The sequence below is a fragment of the Vipera berus genome, assembly GCF_964194415.1.
Source record: "Vipera berus genome assembly, chromosome: 2".
Lineage (NCBI taxonomy): Eukaryota > Metazoa > Chordata > Lepidosauria > Squamata > Viperidae > Vipera > Vipera berus.
Window position 1 is genome coordinate 92,635,525 of NC_138203.1, and position 25,778 is coordinate 92,661,302.

General features: G+C 39.2%; 1 protein-coding gene across 2 annotated transcripts; it reads left to right on the forward strand.

Annotated features, from left to right (window-relative positions):
* The first annotated feature begins 288 nt into the window (after positions 1 to 288).
* Positions 289 to 8,628, forward strand: KLF4 (KLF transcription factor 4). Of its 2 annotated transcripts, XM_081315488.1 has the most exons (5): positions 289 to 888; positions 1,118 to 1,241; positions 3,351 to 4,287; positions 4,381 to 4,545; positions 7,234 to 8,628. In XM_081315488.1, the coding sequence occupies exons 1-5, from the start codon at positions 884 to 886 to the stop codon at positions 7,407 to 7,409; spliced, it is 1,407 nt and encodes a 468-aa protein (XP_081171614.1). In that variant the 5' UTR covers positions 289 to 883; the 3' UTR covers positions 7,410 to 8,628. The 2 variants fall into 2 exon arrangements, with proteins under 2 accessions (XP_081171614.1, XP_081171613.1); XM_081315487.1 differs by having other exon boundaries at positions 3,351 to 4,545.
* Positions 8,629 to 25,778: the final 17,150 nt, after the last annotated feature.

Consider the following 25,778-nt stretch of genomic DNA (forward strand, 5'->3'; position numbering starts at 1 on the left):
TGCCAGCCAGCTGCTCCGCTGACGTCACGGCCCAACCCTGGTTTCTCTGTCTGTGTGTGTGTGTGTGTGAGTATCTCTCTCTCTCTCTGTCTCGCTCGCTCGCTCTCTTTCCTCTTTCCCCTCCCCACGTGTTGGAGGGAGTAAAGTTTGTTGTTTCGCGTCGTCACGGCGACATCCCCAGCCCCCGCAAATGGGCGGGGCTCCGAGACGAGGGCGGGGCGGGGCGGAGCTGCCTTCGAGTTTATAAGTAAGGCAACGGCGGGCGCGCGGCTTGACAGTTCGGGCCGCGCGGGCATCCTTTCTCCGCCGAAAAGGGTGGTGGGGAGGGGAGAGGAGAAGAAGAAGAAAAAAAAAGTCGGAGCGCGCGCGTGCGAGAGGGAGAAAGAGAGAGAGAGAGAGAGAGAGAAAAAGCGCCAGCCCCGCCCGCCAGTTAGCCAGCCAGGGACACGCGGCGGCTGTGGAAACTCCAGCAGTCCCCTCATGGCAGCGGCGCGAGCAGGGAATCCCCAGGAATTGCCTCGCGCCTTCCAGCTGTTGGTGCTGCCGCTGCCGCCGACTTGCGAAGCGGCTTGGGCTGCTGCTGTTGCCGCCGCCGCCGCTGCTGCTGCTGCTACTACTCCCTGGCGGGGCTTCTTCTCCTCGTAGGAGTCGCGACCGCAGTCTTTCATCCAAAGGACTTTTTTTATTTTTATTTTTAAAGCGAATATTCCACTTGCAATATATACGTATCTCTCTCTCTCTCTCTCCCTCTCTCTCCATATATAATATATATATATATATATGTATATGCGCGTATAGATTTCTCTACAGATAAATAGGTTAAATTAGATAGCCGTTTTTTTTTCCCGTGCCTTCCGACCACGCAGCGGCTCTTGACACGTTAATGAGGTGGGTGGCATTCCTTCCTCCCTCCCTTGTTTTTCTTTTTTTTTTCTTTTTTTTCCCTACTCCTTTTTCTGCCTCCTCCACCAAGCTTGGAATTAAAAGTTTCAGTGTGCAGAAACCAACGGCTGAGCTGCTCAGTCTCCTTCCTTCCTTCCTTCCTTCCCTCCCTCCCTCTTTGGATGCAGCCTGGTCCCTCGTCGGTCGCTTTACTCTTCTCTTGACATTTTTGCAGGCAGCCGCCCCCCGGCGAGTTTGACATGGCGCTCAGCGGCACCCTCCTCCCTTCCATCTCCACCTTCGCCACGGCGGGCACGGCCAGCAGGGAAAAAGCCTTGAGACAAGCAGGTGGCCACAACGTGAGTATTCGCCGGGGTTGTTGTTGGGTGTAGCGGAGGAATTCTGCAGCCTGTGGAAAGAATTGTGTGTGTGTGTGTGTGTGTTTGAGATTATCGTGGCGAGAGCTGCATGAGAATGTGCTTGAACAGGTGTAGAGTTGGCTTCTTGTTGCCACCCTGAGAAAGTGCTCTACAACTAGGCGAATCCTCCTCCTCCTCACTCTTGCTGGGGGGGGGGAGAAAAAAAAGCGCTCAAGTTAGGAAGGCACGTTTCTTTATTTTTAAAGCAGTTTGGGCATTGGTGATCAGTTTGGGGAGAAGAGAATGGTGTGTGGTTTTGTGTTTTTTTTTCAGGCTCCAATGACAAAGACGGAGCCAAAGAAAAATATTCCCCCGGGACCTTGAATCTGGAAAGCAATTGGATTCTGACCAGAGTAATAATCAGATTTGCAGAAATAAAAGTCCTTCCCTGGTATCTGTACTATAAAACAGGAAGCAGGCTTTTTTTAAAAAAAAAAGTAAAGGAAGTCATTCTAACTTTTGTGGTACAGTTTTATATGCACACCTATCTGTGAGCATAGAGATTTCTCTCAAAAGTAATCCAAAGATTAAGTGCCTTACCAAAAACCCACACTGGGTGCACGTTGACCCAAAATGCACCATGGCCAACTTAATCATGATGTACTCATTCAGACTTTCTGAGTTTGCCCAACAGAAGGAACCATTGGCTAAACTCATGGGCTGGGTTTGGCAATCCATTTGACTAAAATGTGGTTTGCTGGTTGTAGTTCAGTGTGCCGTGTAAATACGTACAAATGTGGGGCTTTTTTCCCCTTTTCCTTTAATTCTTGGATTGTCGCAAAAACTTCTTTACCATTTGCGTAGGCATAGACTTTGCTTCAAGTTTAAACATCAACATTTTATATAAAGTGAGAGGAAACACCCATGGATAGAAAAAAATATACCATGAAGGAATACAATGAAGTAAATAAGAAACTGAAGTATGTAGTGTATCACAAACCAAAATCATGGGTGTGGATGGAGATGTTTAATACATTGGCAACCTCTGGAAATATATACACCTACTCATGTGCCTAGGTTAGCTTTTCTTTGTATCATCTCAGGCTGATGCCTTGCTTCTCTGGCTGCTATTGTATAATGCATGCAGCCTCAGAAAACGCCTACATGTGTCTATTAATGAGTACAATGTAATGCATTAATGTGGCATCTGCAATTATTGCAAAATCAGTTTATTTGTATTTTCCTAAATCTATGACTACATTAAAAAAAACCTTTGGGGAGGGGGGGGTCTGTCATGTATATTCATCACATTTATTGGATCTGGAGGAAAGCTTTTATACATAGATAAAAGTACTGGAAATGCACACATAACCTATATACAGAGGCAGTATAGTAAGTATAAGCTAATGACAGGATTGCAAAGTGATGCCTTTATTTTTATCTTGTCTTGCGACTTTTGAGCAGAATGCTGCTCATGCTAGACACTAATAATTATGGCTTTAAAAATGAGTTAGTTAAGCCCTGTAGTTTCAGACTTGACAGTTAAAATTCTGGCACAAACTACGACTACTTTATGTCACCCTAAAAATCACGTAGCACAAAATGGAGAAGGAAAAATTAGCAGTTCTGTGTTAGCGTGTGATAGTTTGAAAATTGTTTACACTTGGCCCTAAAAACTCATGCAGCAGATTTTTAAAAAGAAAATTCCTAACCTATATTTTTGTAACGAGGTTAACTAAGTCTTTCTCAAAGATACCCTCACAATCTTGAAAATTTAATTTCATAGCTCTACTGTTCAGCAGTCGATTTCTTTAGGCTATACAACTGCTGTTTCAAATGTATACTGTTTTGTTTTGTTTTTTAAAGAAAAGAGTACTAACCCAGTGGCACTATGGTAGAGTTGCCAACTCAGTTATATGATCCAAAGAATCATATTTTAATTTTTTTTGCTGTATGTTAATAACTTGTACCTGTTTTTTCCTTGTACATTTCAAGAAAATGTATACGTTAAGTATACTTTAAAAAGTATACTCGACACCTTATTTGATTTCGCTAGCAAACTAAAGGGGACTTTCCATTAATGCTACATTTTTTATCCTCTTCACACAGAAGTGGAGGGAAGAGCTTTCTCACCTCAAGCGGATCCCCCCTATACTGACAGGACGGCATTTTGACCTCTCTTCTGAGCTGGAAAACGCCACAAACGGCAACAGTGGGACTATGTCAAGGCGGGAGACGGAAGAGTTGAATGAGCTTCTGGACTTTGATTTCATCCTGTCGAATTCCCTGATGCCCCAGGAGCAGCCCACAGCTGCTGCTATAGTTGTGAGTGCTCCTGGTTCTTCGCCCTCTATCGCAAGTAGCACCTGCCCTCCTCCTGTGACCACCTGTGACTTTTCCTACCAGCTGCAAAGGGAAGATCACCCTGGAGGGATAATGTACACCAGAGAACATGCTCCGGCTGCCCCTTTCAACCTGGCTGATATCAATGACGTGTCCCCTTCGGGTGGATTTGTAGCTGAACTGATGAGGCCAGATCTGGACCCTGTTTATATGCAACAGCAACAGCAGCAGAGCCAGCAGCCGCCTCCTCCACCACCACCTCCTCTTCCACTAGGCAGCCTTCATGGGAAATTTGTGTTGAAGGCTACAGTGAACATGGGAGAGTGCAATAACCACATCAAGAACAGTGTTGCTGCTTCAGCTTCCCCCTGCACGGATGGACCCGTGCCCCCTTCCGTGTACAACCACGTGCCCAGAATGTGCCCCAAAATCAAGCAAGAGGCAGCCCCGTCATGCACCATTGGCCAGTCCCACGGGAATACTCCAAGAGCCCAGCCGCACGACTTCTCTTTGGGTCGGCCGTTACCTAGTAGGACTAATCCTCCCTTGACTCCAGAGGAGATGATGTCTTCCAGGGACTGTCACCCTTCCCCCCAGGGCTTAAGTCATTCAACTCTTCCACTTCCTCCAGGCTATCATCCTGGCCCAGCCTACCCTCCTTTTCTTCCAGAGCAGCTGCCACCCAACGCCCTCCAGTATCAAGGTCAGTCTTACTGTCTAAATGTTTTTGGAGAGCTTTTAAGTGTGCCTCGCGTGGTGCAAGGGATGATGCTGACTCCGCCCTCTTCACCTCTAGAGCTGATGCCTTCAGGAAGCTGCCTCTCTGAAGAGACCAAGCCCAAGAGGGGACGGAGGTCATGGCCCAGGAAAAGGACTGCCACACACACCTGCGAATATGCAGGCTGTGGTAAAACATATACAAAGAGCTCTCATCTCAAAGCACATCTTCGGACCCATACAGGTAAGGGCGGTTTAATAACGCTTCGCTCCAACAGTACCAAAGGACTCTTCTAATGTAGACCATACAGCGTTTTACTGAAAGACTATTGGGATTAGTCATGTTTATGCTTAAAGGTATTTGGACATCCTCTGCCAACTGGCCACATGTTGTACAAGACTGAAGATCATATATTTTCAGCGCAAAGTGTAGAAAAATGGACCCAGCCATTATCCCTCTATCGAGTCCATTCACTAGTTTTTAGAGCCAGTGGAACCTGTCTGATGAGAGATAATAGTGGGTGTAAAAAGAAAGATTGTACACCACTTTCACACCACTTTTAACTACTATATTTAGCAATCATCTTATGAATTTTTTCTCAGAGGTATCTCACTCTGAGTGTGCTTAGAACTGCAGTTTTAAAGTCCTACAACTCCAGCAAAAAGTTCTGGGAATTGTTTGAGAGGTGTAGCATGATACATGGCATATATGAGTGAACGTTTTTGTCCTTTCCCAGAATTGCCTAACTAGATTTTTATTTTTTTATTTTTTTTATTATTTGGGTGGGGGAAGAAACCTGCAAATCCTGTTCAATGGATAACAGGCATACTCTAAGGAGCCATGTTTTGCTCTCAAACCACATCCATCTCTGAGGGGGGAAAAATGCTAGTGTTCAGTTTGTGTGGATTAGAACACAACTCTATTATTAACACAAGGAGTTAGAATAGCACCGTTTCACAATTGTATTAAAATAGTGGGTTGTAGTCTTCTCCATTAACATAGGAGTTTAACTGTCAAAAGCCCATTACAATTATGGATTTGCTTTCAGATTGAAGGTATTGGTTAAAATGGCTCAAAATGACTCACCCCTGGCAGAGGAATTGTTTTGCAGATAGGTGCTTGAGCATTGCTTGCCTGGCTATGGCCATGTGGCTAGTTAATTACAAGGTAGCTAGAAATCCAAACTGGATTAAGCATGTTTATCCTGATAACATTATTGACATGTTTCTTCAGGGGAATGGATGTTGCAAATAACCACAATTTGTTTATTTTCTTGCTCTTGTTTTGGGTTTATGATCCTTGTTCATTCTCATTTTCTAGAAATTACCAAAACTTAGTTTACTGACTATGATCCAGGAAATCAAGTTTTATATTGGAGTTGTTTTGAATTTATTTAAACCAGACTGCTCTCCCACAAAGTATTGAGGATTCTTTTTTTTTCTCCTAGTGCATAAAAGCAACTGCCAGTCAACAGTCCCCTTGATAATCAGCTCTGGAAAATCTCTACTCTGGATTTTCCAGCCACCTGTAGAAAATTTAATTAGAATTTGCTGCTAAGATTTACATAGACATCACGTTATGAAATATTATTTTGAAAATTGTCAGTTTACCTCACATACCCCATGTTGCCTTGGAAGAAAGTGTCTTAGTTTCCAAAAGAGCTTAATTTTAAGTCAGTATATTTAAAATGGCAATGTACTTATGGTTTCTGATTAACTCTATGTCAAAAGTTCAGGAACATGAACTCTACCTACCAACCTACCCCAATATTTTCTAAGTTATTCCAAATGAAGATTTATCTCCGGGTAAATTATTTGGGTTGACTTGTAAAAAAAAAAACTAAGCAAGATAATATCCTAATTTGAAACACTGATTTTGGAAATGGTTTCGTTGATTTCAGTGACATTTCCTGTATATAAGAACGGTGGAGATGATCAGCCCATTTGTGGTAACAGTGGTAGAAGTGCATAGTTCAGACATGGAATTAAACTCTTTCAGTTCTCCAGGTGGCTTAGGAGATTGAACTTTAAACGAAATTTCTTAACGAGGTTGATAGGTTGAAACTTTCATGAAAACAACAATGTATAGTTAAACATGAAAGCTTCATTAAGGTGTTTCTTAGTGCTATTTTTTTTTGGGTTGGCTTTGTCTGTAACTGAAAGGTGATAGTAGTAGTTCCATGCCATTTTAATCCAGAAGCAGTCAGAAAAGAATTTAAGAAAAGGGAGTGCATAGGTCCTATTGCCACACAATCAGTAAAAAAAATATCTTTTTATGTTTCTACAATATGTCCTGATTTCTAAGTATAAATAGGCTGCTGACAGATAATATTTTGCAATAATTGGTGGTAAAGCTGAATCATTGTTACCTATAGCACGCACTGATTTTTAAATAAGTCTTGGCCAACCACAAATAGTATCTTAGTGTAACCCTAAAATAGTTTAAAAAGAAAAAAGAAACGTGTGCCTCCTTAGATGCCCCAAAGCCATTCTCATTAGCCACAGGTAGCTCTCATAGTTACAGGTTTAGTATCTTATTCCCTTTCATTTTCTTTTATTTTGCCGTTTCTAAACACATAATTATTACAGCTTCTTTTTAATTTTTCCAAATCTAGTGAACAGAAAGAACTGTATGTAAGCTTAATGTATGTCTGCATTATAGGAAAACATGTATGTAATTAAACTACTTTTCAGAATTCTGGGGGGGGGGGGAAATAGGCAATAGTTCATATGAGACGGCTTTGCTCAGCCAATAGAACAGAGGTATCAAAGTTTTTTTTTTTGAATCTGCAAGGATAGTAACAGGTGTCTCTAGAATTGGTTAACGATAATTGAAAGGGACTTGTATTTATTTCTTGGTCCATTCATTGAGGCTTGTTCCAATATTTGCCCCAAATGCAGAAGTAATTGATGTGACTCTTTATTTCTGAAGGTGAGAAGCCCTATCACTGTGACTGGGAAGGCTGTGGCTGGAAATTTGCCCGCTCCGATGAACTTACACGTCACTACAGAAAACATACAGGCCACCGCCCCTTCCAGTGCCAGAGGTGTGACAGAGCATTTTCCAGGTCTGACCACCTCGCCTTACACATGAAGAGACACTTTTGAAAAAGACGCAAGGAACTTTTATCTTTACAGCCTGGAGAGATTCAGTATTTGACAGCACAAGGGACTGTCTTCCACACGAGGGAAGGACTCCACTTTAAAGCACTACAGAAAATCCCAGTGAAGTCTTCCAAAAAAAAAAAGGAGGGAGGGGAGATCAAAAGGAATGAACAATATTAAACAAATGTGGACTTTTTTAATAAAGGGAACAATGACTGGATTTAATATCATCATTCCATTTTTTAAAAAATCTGACTTGAATCTTTCTGGACTACAGAATGCCAAGGACTGACTGGAAGTCAAGGATATCAGGGTTAACAAATGTTGAGGGAGGGATGATGGATGGATGGATGGATGGATGGATGGATGGATGGATGGATGGGAAATTACGTAGGGAACCAACTGGTGAAGACAGATATGACACTAGTAGAACAACAACCCTGCTTTTGAAGATTCTTTACCGCAATCAGGCCAAAAGCTTTACTTTTTTCCTTGGAAGAGAGAAGACCAAATTTCCAAAGCACTTTTGTTACAATTTTAAACAATGTATTGTTATGGGGAGAAAGCAAATGTACATATGTACTTAAATAGGATCTAAAAGCAGCATACCTTAAAAGGAAGTTGAGAAATACGAGCTTGATCCCAGATCCACCATTTGATTTTATAAAAGGCTTGTTAATTCCAAAGCATTGAGCTAGCCTGGCTCATATTGTGGCAATAATAATAAATCCACTACGATTTCTCTTTGAATGTCATTCCTGTCTTCACCCTAAATTCCCTTAAAATTTCTTTTCAATGCAATATTGTAAACATGATATACTCTTGCAATTTCTTTTACCTTCCAAAAGCCATTACTAAACTATGTCAAATGGGAAGAAGAAGAAGAAATTCAGGTACAAAATTGTGGTTAAAAGTCTATTTTCATGGTGCTGAATGACATTTGGTTCTTAAGGTACCAAAAAAGGAAGCCAAAGTTCTCAAACTGCTGCATATTTGACAAGGAAATACATTTGTCTTCCGATCTACAATTAATGATGACCTAAGTCAGGTTAATAAACCTGGTTTATTTGTGTTTGTTTAATTTTCTATGCAGACAGTCTGTAATGCACTGTGGTTTCAATGTGCAATAATTTGTACAATGGTTTATTCACAAAAATGCCTTAAGCAGAACAAATTTTTTTTCTATATAGGTCTTTACATATTAAATATGTAATATAAATTTAAGGAGACTTCTATTTTGTATATTTTGTAAACTATGAAGTGAAATGAACATTTTGACAGAGTTTGTATTTTGCATATTCATTTTGCTGAAAATAACTTTTAAATAAACCTATTTTATCTGAGTGGATTTTTATGCTTTTCCTAAACCGTTTTCATATGATGCAATAGTGTTCTGGAGCTATGCTAGCTCCATATTTTAAAAAGTTCGGCACTGCGTCTTGTCATTTTTACTCTTGATGTAACCCCATCAAATTCAGTTTAGCTTATCCACAAAATAAATTATTCTGGGTTGTAATCCTAATCGTACTTACCAGGAAATAAGAATCAAACAATTGAGCATTGATTCTAACTTATCAAGCACTGTGATATGTATAAAAATATTTATTAATAAGTTTTCATTAAATCTTTCCAACTTAATTTTTTTCAGAATCCAGGCACTCCCATATATGCATAGCTTAATCAGTTCAAAATATTTTTAAAAATACGGGGTTTTTTCCCCTTCCGTGCTGCAGTTTCTCCCGAAATAACTCAGTTTGCTAAAGTTTTGTGGGGCAAAGAAACCATGTTGCAGTGTACCTTAACTATTATATGGTTAAATAATAGTATTGTAGCACTTTGTAGAAATTTAGGGAGAAAAACTAACGGAGAGAGTTGGTAATTTTCAAACATCCAAAGAGTTTGCTATATTTATTATTTAAACATATTTTAGTAGGCATAGTGGTCGCCTGCAGAGTATATCTCAAATGATTATTTAAGTTGAGCCTATATCTCTTAGATCTAGTGTTACATTTCTTCAAAAGGAAATTTTGTCAAATTAAAATGTGTTTTTATGATGTTTTCAAGACTCGGGTAGAATGTGTTGCTATAAAACTTCAAATCTCTTTAAATAGGTTAAAGATTTTCGTCATTTTAGCTTGTAACTGCAAATGCCTATACATATCAGCAGAGGTTTCTTTTTACTGAACTTCAGATTGTTTCCCGATTGCTGATAAAGCAAAACTTGGTGTAAGTTATCATTTGAAGCATTCTTTAGGAATGTTATTACTGTTTGACATTTAACTTACATTTGAATCTGATTCTAAAATTCATATTATCTTCATAAACATGTCTTTGTTTTTGAAAATACTCCCCTTTCCAAGTCATATAGTTTTGCAGAACTGAAGAGTTACCTTTCATGGAATTTATAGGAAAAGCATTTGGTTTATATTTTTCAAACAGAATGAACAATTTTTGCAGGAAATGTATGAAATTAAAAGTAGTTTACTTAAGGATCTGTGTACTTTTTGAACAGTGTTCATTTTAATTTCTACTTCTGTATCCTCTTCCTCCATAAGAGTTTGAATTTGTGAACTAAATTTGCATATTGTAAGAGACAGGAGATTTATTTCTTAGTAGGCATATCTAGGATTGCAATTAACCTAATCCCAATCAATGTGTATAGACAGCACCAAAAATTCAAGCATAATTTTTGAGAAAATGGAAGACAGAAAAATGAAAATAGGTTTGAACTGCTGTTGCGTAGATTTGTTTAATCTGTCAGAGTTATGGATTATTTAGTGACTAGAAGTGTTTTTCTTTCGGCGGTTCATACCCTATTGTTCCTCTTCCAGTCCAAATTCAGTACTCAAGGTATTTAATCTCACAACCATTTGTCTGGTTGACCATAAGCCTAGTTCTATTAATCAGACTTTATGTTTGATCTCTGCATTGCAAGATTTCTTGAAGAAGACTGTTACTAAATTTTCTCTTGCTCCTTCTTTCTCCTGTCCAACCTTCAAAGATTGAAACAATATTTCATATTACTTTTGTGTCCTCTTCTTAGTTGTGCAGATTAAGGTTGGAAGGAGAGGAAGGAAGACAGTAGTTCCAAGTTAAAAAGTGGCTCCTTAGAGGGTGTCTTATTTAAGAGCTTTCCAGATCCTGATGATAGTCCTTGATACACTTTGTTCCTTGTGATACACAACATATCTCCATTTCCTTTGCCTAGAACTTCTGGTTTGTTCATTACAGTTCTATAAACTAGACCAACTAAAGAGACAAATCCCTAAATGGTTACGTCTGATTCAATAGCTTGAAAAATCTCAGTGAAGTTTACTTCTAAATAAAAATCTACAGAATTGCAGCACTTTAGCAGGACTTTGAAATAAGATCCCCATTTCTACCTGTCCAGGTTCCCTATGCTGCTATCTAGAGATATGTCCCTTAGAATTTAGGTATGAAAATACCTAATCTGCAACATCTTCACTTAAAGAGAATATGCTGTATAGTACAGCAACCAATTTAATTTCACAGCGGAAAGTATATGCATGGTCTTTTAAAATTCAGCTGGACGGGGAAAACAGCTCAAATGTATTGGGTAAAATGCTGCTATATTTATTTCATGTTAATTGCAAGTGCATTCTTGCTTATGACATTAAAGCAATTTTCTTCAAGATTTTTTTTTCTAATTTGGCAACAGCTGGTTATTAATGTAAACAATATGCATGTTATCTAGCTGTGATGTCCTACATTTATGTTTATACAAAGTTAGTATTTTTATTGAATTTTTTTCCCAAGCTTAAAAATGTTTTTGCTCCTTTTTTCCCCCTGCCAAAAACTATGTCTTATTCAGGGTAGGATTTTGATAAAAATGAAACACCATTCTTAGTTCTCTGTTTTAAGTGCTTCACTGTGCCTTTAATTTTTTTTTATTATTATTTCACCCATTATTCTGGGTGAGTGCCAGCTAACACTCCTTAATGCATGTAAGACAGCCTTCATTTTGAGCTCTTGTTCTTTAGGTGGTCTCCAGGCATGAGAACAGAATATCAACATCAGCAATTGTAATTTAAAAGGCAGGTGTAGCTAAAAATAACTTGCTGCATTGGCCACCTGTTCCATTATATGCTGTGGTTCCTGGAGCTAAAAAAAATCAATAGAGCAACCATACATCATGAACACTTGCTCCAATTTATAGCATGCTGGTTGTGTGCAGGAGCTGGAGAGCTGACAGTATTTTGATACAGAATTTTTAAAAAAGTGCCCTGAGCTGCAGAAACATTCTGGCTTCCCTGTACTTAAAGAGATTTTGAAGAAAGTTTAGTTCACGCACAAAGATTACTGCTGAATTACTCCAGTCAGATTTGAAAGGGGATTGATAGGGAAAGGTGTCTCTGAATCTGAAGTCTCCCTTGGACAAAATTAGACCATGATGCATAGGAGACAGATTCTGAATCCAACTTATTTCAGAACATTCTAAATATCACACATGTCAAGTGTTTGGGTTGAGCAATGACCACCATATGATGAAACCCAAAGTGGACAAAAATATGTGTCATGAAACAAGTCATTCTAATATACTTCCTTTCATATATATATATATATATATATATTTGTTTTCGTAGATTTTCATGGGTACAGGTATGTAGGTCTTGGCGTATTCGGGTCTTTTCCCGTGTAAGACACTATCAATCTTACATGGGAAAAGTCCCGAATACACCAAGACCTACATACATACATAATATATATATATATATATATATATATATATATATATATATATATATATATATATATATATATATATATATATATATATATATATATATATATATATATATATATATATATATATATATATATATATATATATAATGTGTGTGTGTGTGTGTGTGTGTGTATATATATATATATATATTAAGACAGAAGATGAAAACTAAGAGCTAATGTTTAGAATAAAGGAAGAAGATGAAAGAAATAAGGAAAGAATAAAGGCAGAAGTGCAGAAAACAAAGGAAAGAACTCATTCTAACAGACTTCTATCTATCTTTACCCAGGCCTGTGGTGAAGGAGAGAGAAAGCCTTTACTTCATTGAGCTTACCATCTTTTATTTTCATTTTATTCTTGTTTTATTGAATTTATTATAAATTCTTTGATTGTTGTGAACTTCCCAGAGTCATTGAGAATTGGGCAGGATACAAGCTGTTGTTGTTGTTGTTGTTGTTATTGTAATTATGGTTGGTCACACAGCCAGTCAGGTGTTTAGATTCTATTTGGCATTTTTACCTACCTAACGAGTCCGTCCCAAGGGATCTGGGATAAGCAGATGTTGTTCGATGGTGTTACAGATACGGTTGCAGGATTTAAGCTGTTCTAAGTAAAGCTTTGCAATTGATTGATGGTGATTTTGTCAATGCCCATGGTGTTTGAGTGGTGCTTCGGTTGTCTTCTTATTGAACTTGATTTGTAATAGCAGATCATTATGTCTTTGGTTTCACTCTTTGTATATTTGCAGTGGATATTTTTGTTTTTAGTTGTCTGGCAGATGCTGCCCCTGGTTGCTCAGCCAAAAGTCCCGAGTCATGTAGCCCATTTGTCATCAGATGTCCAACTGATGACACTCCAACATCTAGCCGACTCCTTGTTGACACAGGTGAGGACCGATCCAGTATGAGTTTCTGAAAATTGTATCTCACCATATTGTTTTTGGGAGAGGCGTTTTTTGTCTAGTTCCTCTGTTGATACCTGTCCAGTATGGTGAACAGCTGGCATCACTCTCATCTTCCTTGGAGCACACAATTCCCACAACCATGTCAAGGTAGTGCCCCACTAGGGGATTATTACTATTATTTTCTCAGTACAACCGAATATACAGTATACTAGTTAAAAAAACAACCAGGGACAGTTGAAGCTATATCAGCAACCACAAGGTTGTTGTTCAGTGGATTTACATATAAGGAGGCAGCTTTCAATAAAAGCATTACAATAGCAAAACCCAGTGCTTTTTTTGTAAAAGAAAAAGGTGCCAGAACTCACACATGTCATACAACCCGCCTTGCCTACTCTACAAGGTTCCATCCAAAAAAAGGTGCCGGAACTCCGTTCTGAGCATTCTATGACAAAAAAAGCCCTGGTAAAACCCATATAAAAACAAATATTGTTGCTTGAAAAAGACTTCAACGTGTGCAGGATGACAGATGTAATACCTCTTAGAAATTCTTTAAAGTAGCTGCTTCTTTTGCCTAAACATCAATACTACTTTGAGATCCCAGGAAAAGCAGCAGCTTCAGTTTACACCCCTTTGACCTCCAAAGCATTTTCTGGTGTTGACTCTGAAGAGCTGTATCTAATGAAAACACATTCATTAAAAAGGTGAGTGGCATTCAGAGGGAAGATGATAAAAGACACATATGTATTTTAATAGTAGGCACCTCACAAATTTCAATGGCGTGAGCATCCCAGAAACCCAGCACCAAAGGTAGACCCTCTTTGTCCCGTGACTAATATGAAGATGTACCATCTTAATCGTCTCTGGTCTTCAACCAGAAAGGCACTGGACCCATATGGTTAGATCTTAAGGCTGTAGATATCGGAAGGAAAAACTTAAAACATGATGTGGAAGCTAAGAAGCAGCCAGAACAGTTAGTTGCTTTTGCGCAGAAGTGGGGAACAATGGCCCCTTCATGACTTATGGACTTCAACTCCCAGAATTCCTAAGCCAGCCATGCTCAGTGAAATGCTGGCTTGGGAATTCTGGGAGTTGAAGGCCACAAGTCATAAAAGGACCACAATTCTCCACCCCTGCTTTAGCGGAAGTGTCAAGAGATGCATGGCAGATACCCCGCTCGGCAGCCTTTCTGCCCCCAGTGGCACTTTCTGAACAAACACAAGAGTGAAGCATGTTACAGCAATCCAAACCTGTATTTATTAACACCTTAAAAAAACAGCTTTGCTATAGTGAAGGGTGTACTGTAGTTGGTAGACTGGCTACCTATATAGGCCCTTCTATGTAGGGGTCTAAAAGTTTGAACATGGGGTTAGAAATGCACCACCAGTGAGTACTATCCACAATAATCCTAGGCAATATGTTCAAAGAAAACATCCAATTAAAAAAAATGGAGAAAATCTCATAAGATTACCAAATCTTATAAGATCTCTGGTTGCTTACCTGATAACTCATAATCAAGCAGAAAGCTTTCATTTGATTGGATGTGATGTTTCCTTGTATGTGTTTTTTATTATTCAGTTTAAGTAAAATTAGACCTGTCACACTGTTAAATAAATCTTACTCAACTAATTACATGGCTGTATCAGCTAATGAACTGCATACTTTATAGAGGATGCACACATGCAATTTAATAATTATAGTTTTTAGAAGAGAAAAGACGGAAATACTAGTTTGTAAAGATAAGACTTAAGGCCTGCTTTTCAGTACTTACATTAAACATAATACAACTTAGTTGATTAACCAACCTGAATTTAATTCTGAATGTTTCTCTACACCAGTCTAGATTGATGCTTAATTTACTCAACAATTCTCACACATTGTGAGCTTGCTTGAAGTGCCTATATTAGAAAATATAATCCTAATACCAACCAAGAAATCTTTAGGGGAAAAAATATCCAAAACCAAAAACTAATTCATTTGCAAGGACAAATAAATTGTTCACTGCAGGATGATACAAGTCTGTTTGAAAAGTGCTGACTTTTTTATGGCAAATCAGTTTTAAAAAAACAAAATAAACTCAGAGTAATGAAGAGCTTTGTTGCTCATTAACCTTTTCTGTATATCTGATACAAAGCCTGGAGAGAAATCCCATGCATATCAAAACAATTTAATTATTTGTAGCTCAGCACAAACATATTTCAGTTTTTCCCTGTTGGGCAAAATCCTCAGTCTTAATAAAATCAGCTTTTTTTTTAGTAGACCTATTACTCTAATGAAGATACACTATTGTTGCTATTAAGTGAACTAAAATACTTAATTAAGTCAGAATGAATCACTCATTGTATCTAATTCTGCTTAACATGCTAAAAAAACATAAAAGAACATCAGCATAAGAAAAAATATATAAGCTTGGGTAGATAGATTAAAATAGCTAAATCAACTGAAAGATTTTTGTTTAACTCCACACATCACAGCTGAAGAAAAACAGTATTCTAGAACAGAGCTCCCCAATCTTTCCTGGTTGGTGGAAACAGTGAAATGTGTGCAGCGCCCACACTGCAGCAATGCTAGCATCCGTGCACATGTGCAAACAGGGCTGCTAGCACCTGCATGGCAGCACTAGTGCGAGTGAGGAGGATGTGTGCACACGTGTGCACACTTGCCAGCCATTCCTGGAGCCTGGTGGCCAACAGGCCATGGACCGGTGCCAGGCCACGGCCCATAGGTTGGGTACCCCTGTTCTAGAACATACTTAAAGAAGAAATGAATTTGCTATCGTCAGATCTATATACAAAAGTCACCTTTAAGTATTTATTTGAAGACATGAGAGTTACAAATTGTAAACAGTACAAATGAGAGGAACACTACATCCATTCTGTGTGCCTCCTTGGTGCCAGAATTTACTTTTGAACTAACAAATTAAAAACTAATTCTTTCAGATCTGTGTTCGACTTTTGTGAATTCCCTAAACAAGAAGGAAAGTCTGGAAATAAGATGGCAAGATCAAGAAACAGGTAACATATGTTGGCGTGTACATCTTCTCACTCTGAAGCATGTTTTGCAGCTATTCAGATGATTGTCTGAAAAGTACATTGTCGCATGAAATTATGTTAGTCAGAGGGAAGAGCAATATAGGCAAAAACAAGTAAAGGATCAGTCCAGGTATTGCTAGACAATTATTTCCATTATCCATAAATATCCAGGATACTGGTTGTGCTTGATGGGGATAAAAGTTTATTTACTATAGAGTTGACGAACCTGTAATATCCCTGAATTAGTTGAGTTTTATTTCACATCCACCACAACAGAACTGTGGTATTCCAGAAGTCCAATGGTCACCCCAAGCTTCCCTGATTGATTCCTACCAGTCCATAGTTAATATTCACAAAATATCGTCATGAAGATTGAAAGAAGATATAGATAAACCTTGTCCTCCATTCATTGAACTTTGAATGTAGTGGGGGAAAAATTCCACTTTTGATTCTACCCCTCAACAAATAGCCAAAGTTTCAGATTGTTTCTGAAGCAAACTGATCAACAGATGCAATTTATTTCATTTGCACCAGTGTATGTCATTTGTGTAATCACATATTTAATATTTTATACTATTTTTATCGTGCCATTATTGTGTAAAGAATTACGCAAAGATATTACAGAGATAAAGAACATAAAATGTCAAATACATAATTGCACAAATACAGAACTGTCAAGGACAGAAATTGTCAGATTTAACAGACATTTGGTTTCAATAGACATCTTTCTTCTTCAAAGTGTGTTCAGTTGTGGTCTTACTGTAACCTTATGTATGCCAACTTCAACAGAAGGTTGACATTTATTTTCAAATACATGTGCATAAAAATACACACATACGTACAAATTGTGATATCAATTATGATATGCAATGGTTAGGGCTTCATTTCTGTACAGTTGCTTTGCTTTAACATTTAAGTGAGGAATAACTATAGTTGTGTCACTGCTTGCAGTGTGGATCATGAAGAGCAATCTGATCATTGTCCCATATTCTTTTCTTCTCAGTAGAATAGTAGGGGGTGGGGAGCCATATGTCACTCAATCATTTCTGTTCAAGTGCTAAATAAATATGGTAGTTGCTCCTCATTAGTTCATCTTCCCATGGCATTTTCAATGAACTACAAGTAGTCAACCAGAAATGTAAATAATAAACAGTGAGTGATGAACTTCTTAAGCCACAGATGAGAATACAAAAGCAAAACTGGAGAAATCATCAGATTTAAGGTAAGATTTTTATAGTAAAACTGCCTTATCTGATTTACAGAATTTTGCAGCTCTAGACGTTGTTGTCTGGCATTTGTAAACTTCCCACAATTTCTTGCTTAAAAAATGGAGAGAAAAGATATTAAGTGTATCTTAATTATTAAGAATGCAGGATACTTAATGACACCTGAACTGGGATCCAAGAAGCACATTTTAATTCAGAAATTTCAAGCAAATTCCTGCTGCAAGGTAGTCTTAATGTCAGAAAGTTAGTAATTCACAAATAATAAGGAAATCGGTGGCTGGACCATCTTAGAACGACGCTTAAGTCAGATTGATGTGCTTAAAAAAATCTTTAACTAAGCATGTTAATTTTAAAATTCTTAAAGCCCAAACTTCAAGCTATTATTTATCAGTTTTATTGCCTTTGGCTTTAAAGGTACTTTTCTGCCAATAGTTATCTTGCTTTTTCTTCCAATTATTAAAAGCACTATTTCTTACAGACAGATAAAAGACATATATTGTCATAACATTGGCAAATTTGGTGGGAATATATTCTAAATTCTATATATAGCAAACCATAATTAAGTTATATATTCTTTGATATTAATTTTAGCCCTTTAACCTTCCTCTCCCATTTCTGGTATGTATAAATCAGGGACCTGTTTTTCAAGAGTTGGAAGAATGTATCCATGAATCATAGCATTATGCACATCAAGAAAGTAATGATTTATAATGAAGAGGCTTACTGTGGAATTTACCTTCATTGACTTAAAGGAGCCTAGCAGATAATTTTATGTAGGTTACTAGTCCTCAAGAGTTTCCATTAGTTCCCTCTACCCATTTTAATCAGACATCTGTAGCTGAAAAAGAAGTTAAACTAAGCCATATGTTTAAAGAAAAAATTCTGCATTCATTAGCATGTTACCTCTGCTTTATATTTGTATTCTGTATTTCTTTTTAAATTTGCTACTTCTCTAAGTATGTGGTATGCTTTTCAGACGCTCTCTTTCTAAACTATCAATGTCCAACAATCGGGGTTAAAATGGCTGCCAATCTTTCATGATCTCTGTCAGATCAGATTAAATAATAGGTCTTAACCATACTGGAGAAAATTAACTATGTTTAATCCAGCCATATTAAATGAATCCTCATAACTTATCTGTACTAAAATGCCTTCAATGCTTTGAAACTAAGCACAAATCGGCTCTGACTGTACTAAATGAGTACGATATGAATGTAACATTAAAGATTCGACCCAACTATGGTTTAGTTCATCAAACGGTATCAAACCACGAACTGGATTCCTGATAGTAGAAAACTACATTAAAGCATTTTTCGAAGGTGTGTTCAAAAGTGTTGCTTTGTTTTTTGGTTGGGTGGTTTTTTTGTGTGTGTTTTCTTTTGGTGACAGCTGCCCTCTACTGCCTGAAAGACTTAACAGTTTCCCAATAAGCTTCAAAAGATAAAGGAAATCATATTCCTGGGTATATTTGTGTACAAATCCCTCCAGGAGTATGGCAAGGATTGTGATCATTGTGATCAGATCCTTGAAAGGGGGAGCGGGGGGGCGACATAAGAAAGTTCTGGTCCTGTCTTCGTTGCAGAAAAATCTATTTGTAGACGAATAACCAAACAATTAAAGTGAAAAACCCCAAGCCCTTTTCGCAGGAGGGCCTTGTGTCAGATTGTGAGGCTGAAACAACCACAACAAAAAGAGAGCTCTATCAGACGATACATCCAGCTGCAACTGAGAAAACCTTTTCTGCATAATTCTGTTTTGGACTCAGCAGACTGGTTCTAGGTGCATGCTAAGGCTTGCTAAATCCTGTTATTCAAGTTCTTGTGCTAGTGAAGTTTCCAGACCTTCAACGAAAATGCAGCCTCTTTGCGCTGCCAAGACGCCGAAGCCCTCTCTCCTCTCCAGCATCGTGCAGCTACCAATTTTGCAGCAGGTTGCAAGCCAGGTTGGAAACCTGCTTCCTTCTCCTCAGTGGGATTACTCGAGACTATCACCTGGGAGGATTACTATCTGGTTCTGTCAGAGAAAACAGCAGTTATGTGGACAAAGAGCTCCTTCCAGCTGCCGTTCTGAAGAGTGTGGCTGCCACCTGTTCAGTCATCTTCTTTGCACCAGCTGACTTCAGGGAGGGAACAGGAACAAGGAAGCGAGTGTAACTTTCTTTTACTGCATCATTCTGGGTAGCAAGAATAGGTGGAAGAGTAAGTGAGGAGTCACCAGCCCTGATATTTAAAATAATCTAATAGCTATTGCAGGCATATTGAACCTCCTGATAAGATGAGGAACTACAGGTGAAACTCGAAAAATTAGAATATCGTGCAAAAGTTCATTTATTTCAGTAATGCAACTTAAAAGGGGAAACTAATATATGAGATAGACTCATTACATGCAAAGCAAGCCGTGATTTGTCATAATTGTGATGAATATGGCTTACAGCTCATGAAAACCCCAAATCCACAATCTCAGTAAATTAGAATATTGTGAAAAGGTGCAATATTCTAGGCACAAAGTGTCCTGCTCTAATCAGCTAATTAAGCCATAACACCTGCAAAGGGTTCCTGAGCCTTTAAATGGTCTCTCAGTCTTGTTCAGTAGGAATCACAATCATGGGGAAGACTGCTGACCTGACAGTTGTGCAGAAAACCATCATTGACACCCTCCATAAGGAGGGAAAGCCTCAAAAGGTAATTGCAAAAGAAGTTGGATGCTCCAAAGTGCTGTATCAAAGCACATTAATGGAAAGTTATGTGGAAGGGAAAAGTGTGGAAGAAAAAGGTGCACAAGCAGCAGGGATGACCGCAGCCTGGAGAGGATTGTCAGGAAAAAGCCATTCAAAAGTGTTGGGGACTTTCACAAGGAGTGGACTGAGGCTGGAGTCAGTGCATCAAGAGCCACCACACACAGACGGATCCTGGACATGGGCTTCAAATGTCATATTCCTCTTGTCAGGCTGCTCCTGAACAACAAACAACATCAGAAGCGTCTTACCTGGGCTAAAGAAAAACAGACCTGGTCTGTTGCTCAGTGGTCCAAAGTCCTCTTTTCTGATGAGAGCAACTTTTGCATCTCATTTGGAAACCAAGGACCCAGAGTCTGGAGGAAGAATGGAGAGGCACACACTGCAAGATGCTTGAAGTCCAGTGTGAAGTTTCCACAGTCTGTGTTGATTTGGGGAGCCATGGCATCTGCTGGTGTTGGTCCACTGTGCTTCATTAAGTCCAGGGTCAATGCAGCCATCTACCAGAAGATTTTAGAGCACTTCATGCTTACTTCCACAGATGAGCTTTATGGGGATACTGACTTCATTTTCCAGCAGGACTTGGCACCTGCCCACACTGCCAAAAGCACCAAAACCTGGTTCAATGACCGTGGGATTACTGTGCTTGATTGGCCAGCAAACTCGCCTGACCTGAACCCCATAGAGAATCTATGGGGCATTGCCAAGAGAAAGATGAGAGACATGAGACTGAACAATGCAGAAGAGCTGAAGGCCGCTATTGAAGCATCCTGGTCTTCCATAACACCTCAGCAGTGCCACAGGCTGATAGCTTCCATGCCACGCCGCACTGAGGCAGTAATTGCTGCAAAAGGGGCCCAAACCAAGTACTGAGTACATATGCATGCTTATACTTTTCAGAGGTCCGATATTGTTCTATGTACGCTCCTTGTTTTATTGATTGCATGTAATATTCTAATTTTCTGAGATTGTGGATTTGGGGTTTTCATGAGCTGTACGCCATAATCATCACAATTATGACAAATCACGGCTTGAACTATCTTGCTTTGCATGTAATGAGTCTATCTCATATATTAGTTTTCCCTTTTAAGTTGCATTACTGAAATAAATGAACTTTTGCACGATATTCTAATTTCCCGAGTTTCACCTGTAACTCTCCAATCGTCTATGGCAGAGGCCCCCAACCTTAGGCGATTCTGATGTGAGAGAAGTTGTCGATGCATCAAATTTCCCATTCCTATCATACGGCACATTGACCATTAAAAAAAAAGAAAGAAAGAAAAATTCAAATAGCCAAAATCGACTTGACCTACAAAATTTCATTTGCCGTCTGGGGCCCAAGTGAATGGATCAGCCATTCCTCATTGTTTAAGACCAGGATGGGAAAGCACAACTTTGTGAGTCTTCTTCCACCCCCACCCCCACCCCCATATCCCCGCTAATAGAATTAAGGAAAACAACCTTTATCTTGATTAAGCAAGAAATAGACTTTTACAGTCTGTCAGGATTGTATGTTTTCCTCATAGATTCTCCCAACTCTCCAAAAATATCCACACAAAATCATTCGCATTTCACTTGGTTATTGCATGCTGTGTTAATTAAAAAACGTTTTGGTGATCAATGTGTTTCAGTCAATTTCACTACTTCTCGCTGTTTTAAGATTAGTATTACCCGAGGCTATGATATAAGAATAGCACACCAAATGGTGCCCTTTCTCAGGTGCTATTCATATTTCAGTATTTACAATTGCTCTGTCATCCATTTTTCTCTTCATTTTATTGATGCATAGTACAATGCTAACTTCTGTACGAGATGTTTAACTTCCTTCCCTTGGGTAAACAGCTTTTTGAACTAACATTTGCTTTGACAAAGTTCCCATGTTCCTAACATAAAAACTGCAGGAAATGCTTTGTGCACCTGAAAATTATTTTATTGGTGGTCGTTGTGCAGGGTGTATTGTTACTATTATTAATTTTTTGAGTTGTTATTTAGAGGGAGAAAACAAGAATAATATTTTGAAAATAATAAAATGCATATTGTGTTCAGTGGTGGAAGGAAGGAAGGAAGGAAGGAAGGAAGGAAGGAAGGAAGGAAGGAAGGAAGGAAGGAAGGAAGGAAGGAAGGAAGGAAGGAAGGAAGGAAGGATCTGTGGCTTAAGTTTTACGATTTGCTTTTTTAGCTTAAGTCAACATTTCATGATTTTTATTGTGCCCTGCTCTACTTTCTTGACTTCTAAGTAAATTGTTTAGAGCTACATTCAGATCTTTTAGAGAAAAAAATTATTCAGAAAGATGGTTTATTGTTGATACCACACACTTTGTCAGGTGCAAACAAACAGACCCACAGAGTAGAATTCAAGCTAACTACTTTATTATTTTCCGTCTAAAATACATTTTTCCAGTCTGGCAACCTACTCTTGAGAAGAATTAGATGAGACTCCAAGGAACTTGGGGGGGGCAGGGGTCAGTCCTAGCCCTTTTGTGGTTGCACAGTGACCCCAAGCTAAATTTGCACTTGATCCCTCCTCCCGACCAGGCTAGTTGCCTCCCAACAGACTTGCTTTCTAAACCCCAAGAATTAATTAAGGTAAAATTGTATGGAAGTGTGAGATAAATAAATCACATTCTTTGGACAAATTACTGCAGAAAAAACACACATGGATTTTTGGATGCTACCAGCAATGGAGGAAATATATTGTGGGCAGTCACTGGATAACATTCATGATCTTGCCTACTATGGACCTGTTGTCCTTAAAGCAGCTCTGCTGCTTTTCAACTACTCATAAATGATTGGGAGGTAGGAGAATCAAGACGGAAAGCATGGGAGGTATAACATGCATCCTATACAAATATTTTTAAAACAGACCAGGCTCCTGAACCATGAAGAATGTCGCGACCCACTTCAACTCCACATCTTAAGTAAGCAGAACTCTAGAAAACAATTTCTTCCAATAGGAACTTTTATTAAGAGAAGTTGATAACAGGCATAATAGACAGGATCTGAGATTTCCTGCGCAGCGCAGTAGATTATAGCAGGGCTTTTCAACCAGTGGTATGGGTACCACCTGTGGTACATTGGCACCTGGCAGGTGGTATGCGACCATCCTAGAAAAGTGGTAGCAGGGGAGGGGAATGAGCTGAACTGGTGGCAGCACCGCACAAGCCTGAGCAAGAGACGGCTGGAGCTGCAGGGCTGTCAGGGCTCAGTGGAAGCGCCAGGATCAGTGCTTCTTCGGGGCTGTCAGGGCTCAGCAGAAGCGCCAGGATCAGCGCCAGGCTCCAGCTGGAGCCCGGTGCTGATCCTGGTGCTTCTGAGCCCAGAAGAAGTGCCAATTAGCTGGAATGTTGCAGCATCTCCAGGTTCTTGTGATTTACATTCAGATGCTTGGCAACTGATTCATATTTATGACGGTCACAGTGTCCCGGGGTCATGTGAAGTGACCAAAACCTGCTGCAACCACCCAGCAGAGGGGGGAAAAAATAAAAACCAAACACGCCTCACCCCACCCCCACTGCCAATCCTCAATAGAAATGCTCACAACAATGAAAACCTCCGACAGGAGGAAGAGTGCCGCAGGGCGGGCAGGCAGGTGTCTTGCTCGGCTGTGGCTTGGGGAGCACTTTTTTCAGTGCCATTGTAACTTTGAACAGTCACTAAGTAAACTGTTGTAAGTCGAGGACTACCTGTACTTCATCACTTTTTTCCTTTCTTTTTTTTTTGGTCATAAAGTTTTTGACACCTTGCTAGGCAATTGGTGGTACTCGGATGTTGCCATTTCCTAAAAGTGGTACAATGGGCGAAAAGGTTGAAAAGCCCTGGATTGTAGTATCCCCAAGCAAGACCCCACCCCATAGATTGACCACCCGATCTGGGATGGCCAATCCCCAAGTGTTAAGTCTGTTGTGGGAACCAGGGAGATAACATCGGCCCATCACCAGCTGACGCAGCGAGGGTCAGCGGCTTCTTCACACCTTCCTCTGAGAGTGTAGACATAAACCAGGCACTGAGGTTACATTCCTTTTTTCCTCCTTTGTTCTAACTGAGAGTTTAAAAAAGAGAGTTCAGAGAGAGAGAGAGATAACACAGGAAACAAGTTGTGACATTTCAGCAGGCAGGTCGAGGATACAGACCCAATAAAAAAAAAGTGGGATTCGGTTTTAGATCAGAGAGGATAGTTAGAAATGAAATAAAATGAAATGAAATGAAATAGGAATGGGTTCTGACAAAGAATGAGTATAGGGGAGAAATGTTTGAGGTCAAACCCTTAGGTCTATACCTGCCATTTCCCGATGGAAGGCAGAGAATCTGGCAAGATTTTGGTTAACTAGTGATCAACCATAAAGAAATTTATTTGACTCGAGGGGTTCTGTCTGCTTGAGCGTGACAGATTAAATCTTTAATCTGAGTTTTGAGTATACTCACAGAGAATCTGGATAAACACAAATAATGTAACAGTTGTAGTTGTTGTTGTTAGCTGCAAAGTCGTGTACGACCCATCGCGACCCTATGGACAACATTCCTCCAGGCCTTCCTGTCCTCTACCATCTTCTGGAGTCCCTTTAAGCTCACGCCTACTGCTTCAGTGACTCCATCCAGCCACCTCATTCTCTGTCGTCCCCTTCTTCTCTTGCCCTCAACCTTTCCCAGCATTAGGCTCTTCTCCAGTGAGTCCTTCCTTCTCATTAGGTGGCCAAAGTATTTGAGTTTTAGCTTCAGGATCTGAACAGTTGCAGTAAAATGACCCAAAGCTCAAAAAAAACCTATCAAAAATTAAATGGGGCTAACTTTCATAGCAAAATCTACCTCCTAAACAAACACAAGATCGGTCCATAGCAGCCACCTACCAACATCTTAGCACTTGAACACATTCATTGGGGAGAGATAAATTTCAATCAGGTCCATTATGATCATCATTATTATTTAAATACAAAGTGAGGTGTAAAATTGAAATTATAACTACCTCTCTCTCTGGAATTACCTGTCTTCAAAGACCCATGCAACTCTTTATTTGCATTTAGGTATTTAGGAAGGCAGTTAAAACAAGATCTCATTATATGGGAAGTGGTTATGAGATTATAATTATGGTTACTAGGATATAATTTTATTTTGTGTTTTATGTGTTTTATGCCTTAAACCCCCACAAATTAATGGAGAATAGAGAAATATCACTCAATCATTCACTCACTCAATTACTCTTCAAAAAGACAGCACTGTAAGAATCTAATACAGTGCAGAAGCTATAAAACTTTTCAAAGTAATAGATTGAAACATGGACCCATATAACTAAAAAGGTTTTAACATTACAATCTACATAAGCTCAATTAGAAGTCCCCTTAAATTCACGTACCGTGGACATAAAGTCTACACATCCCTGTTAAAATGCCAGGTTTTTAAGATATAATAAAATCAGACCAAAATAAATCCCTTCAGTTTATTTTTCAATTGAATTGTATAATTTATTGTTGTTGTTGTTGTTAGCTGCGAAGTCGTGTCCGACCCATCGTGACCCCATGGACAACCTTCCTCCAGGCTTTCCTGTCCTCTACCATCTTCTGGAGTCCATTTAAGCTCATGCCCACTACTTCAGTGACTCCATCCAGCCACCTCATTCTCTGTCGTCCCCTTCTTCTCTTGCCCTCAACCTTTCCCAGCATTAGGCTCTTCTCCAGTGAGTCCTTCCTTCTCATTAGGTGGCCAAAGTATTTGAGTTTCAGCTTCAGGATCTGGCCTTC

What these genes read in the sequence shown, in the direction of transcription:
- KLF4 (XM_081315487.1), top strand. An exon ending in GACAAGCAGGTGGCCACAAC is followed by an intron (nt 1,242 to 3,350) that starts GTGAGTATTCGC and finishes CTCTTCACACAG; the next exon opens with AAGTGGAGGGAAGAGCTTTC. An exon ending in ACATCTTCGGACCCATACAG is followed by an intron (nt 4,546 to 7,233) that starts GTAAGGGCGGTT and finishes TTATTTCTGAAG; the next exon opens with GTGAGAAGCCCTATCACTGT.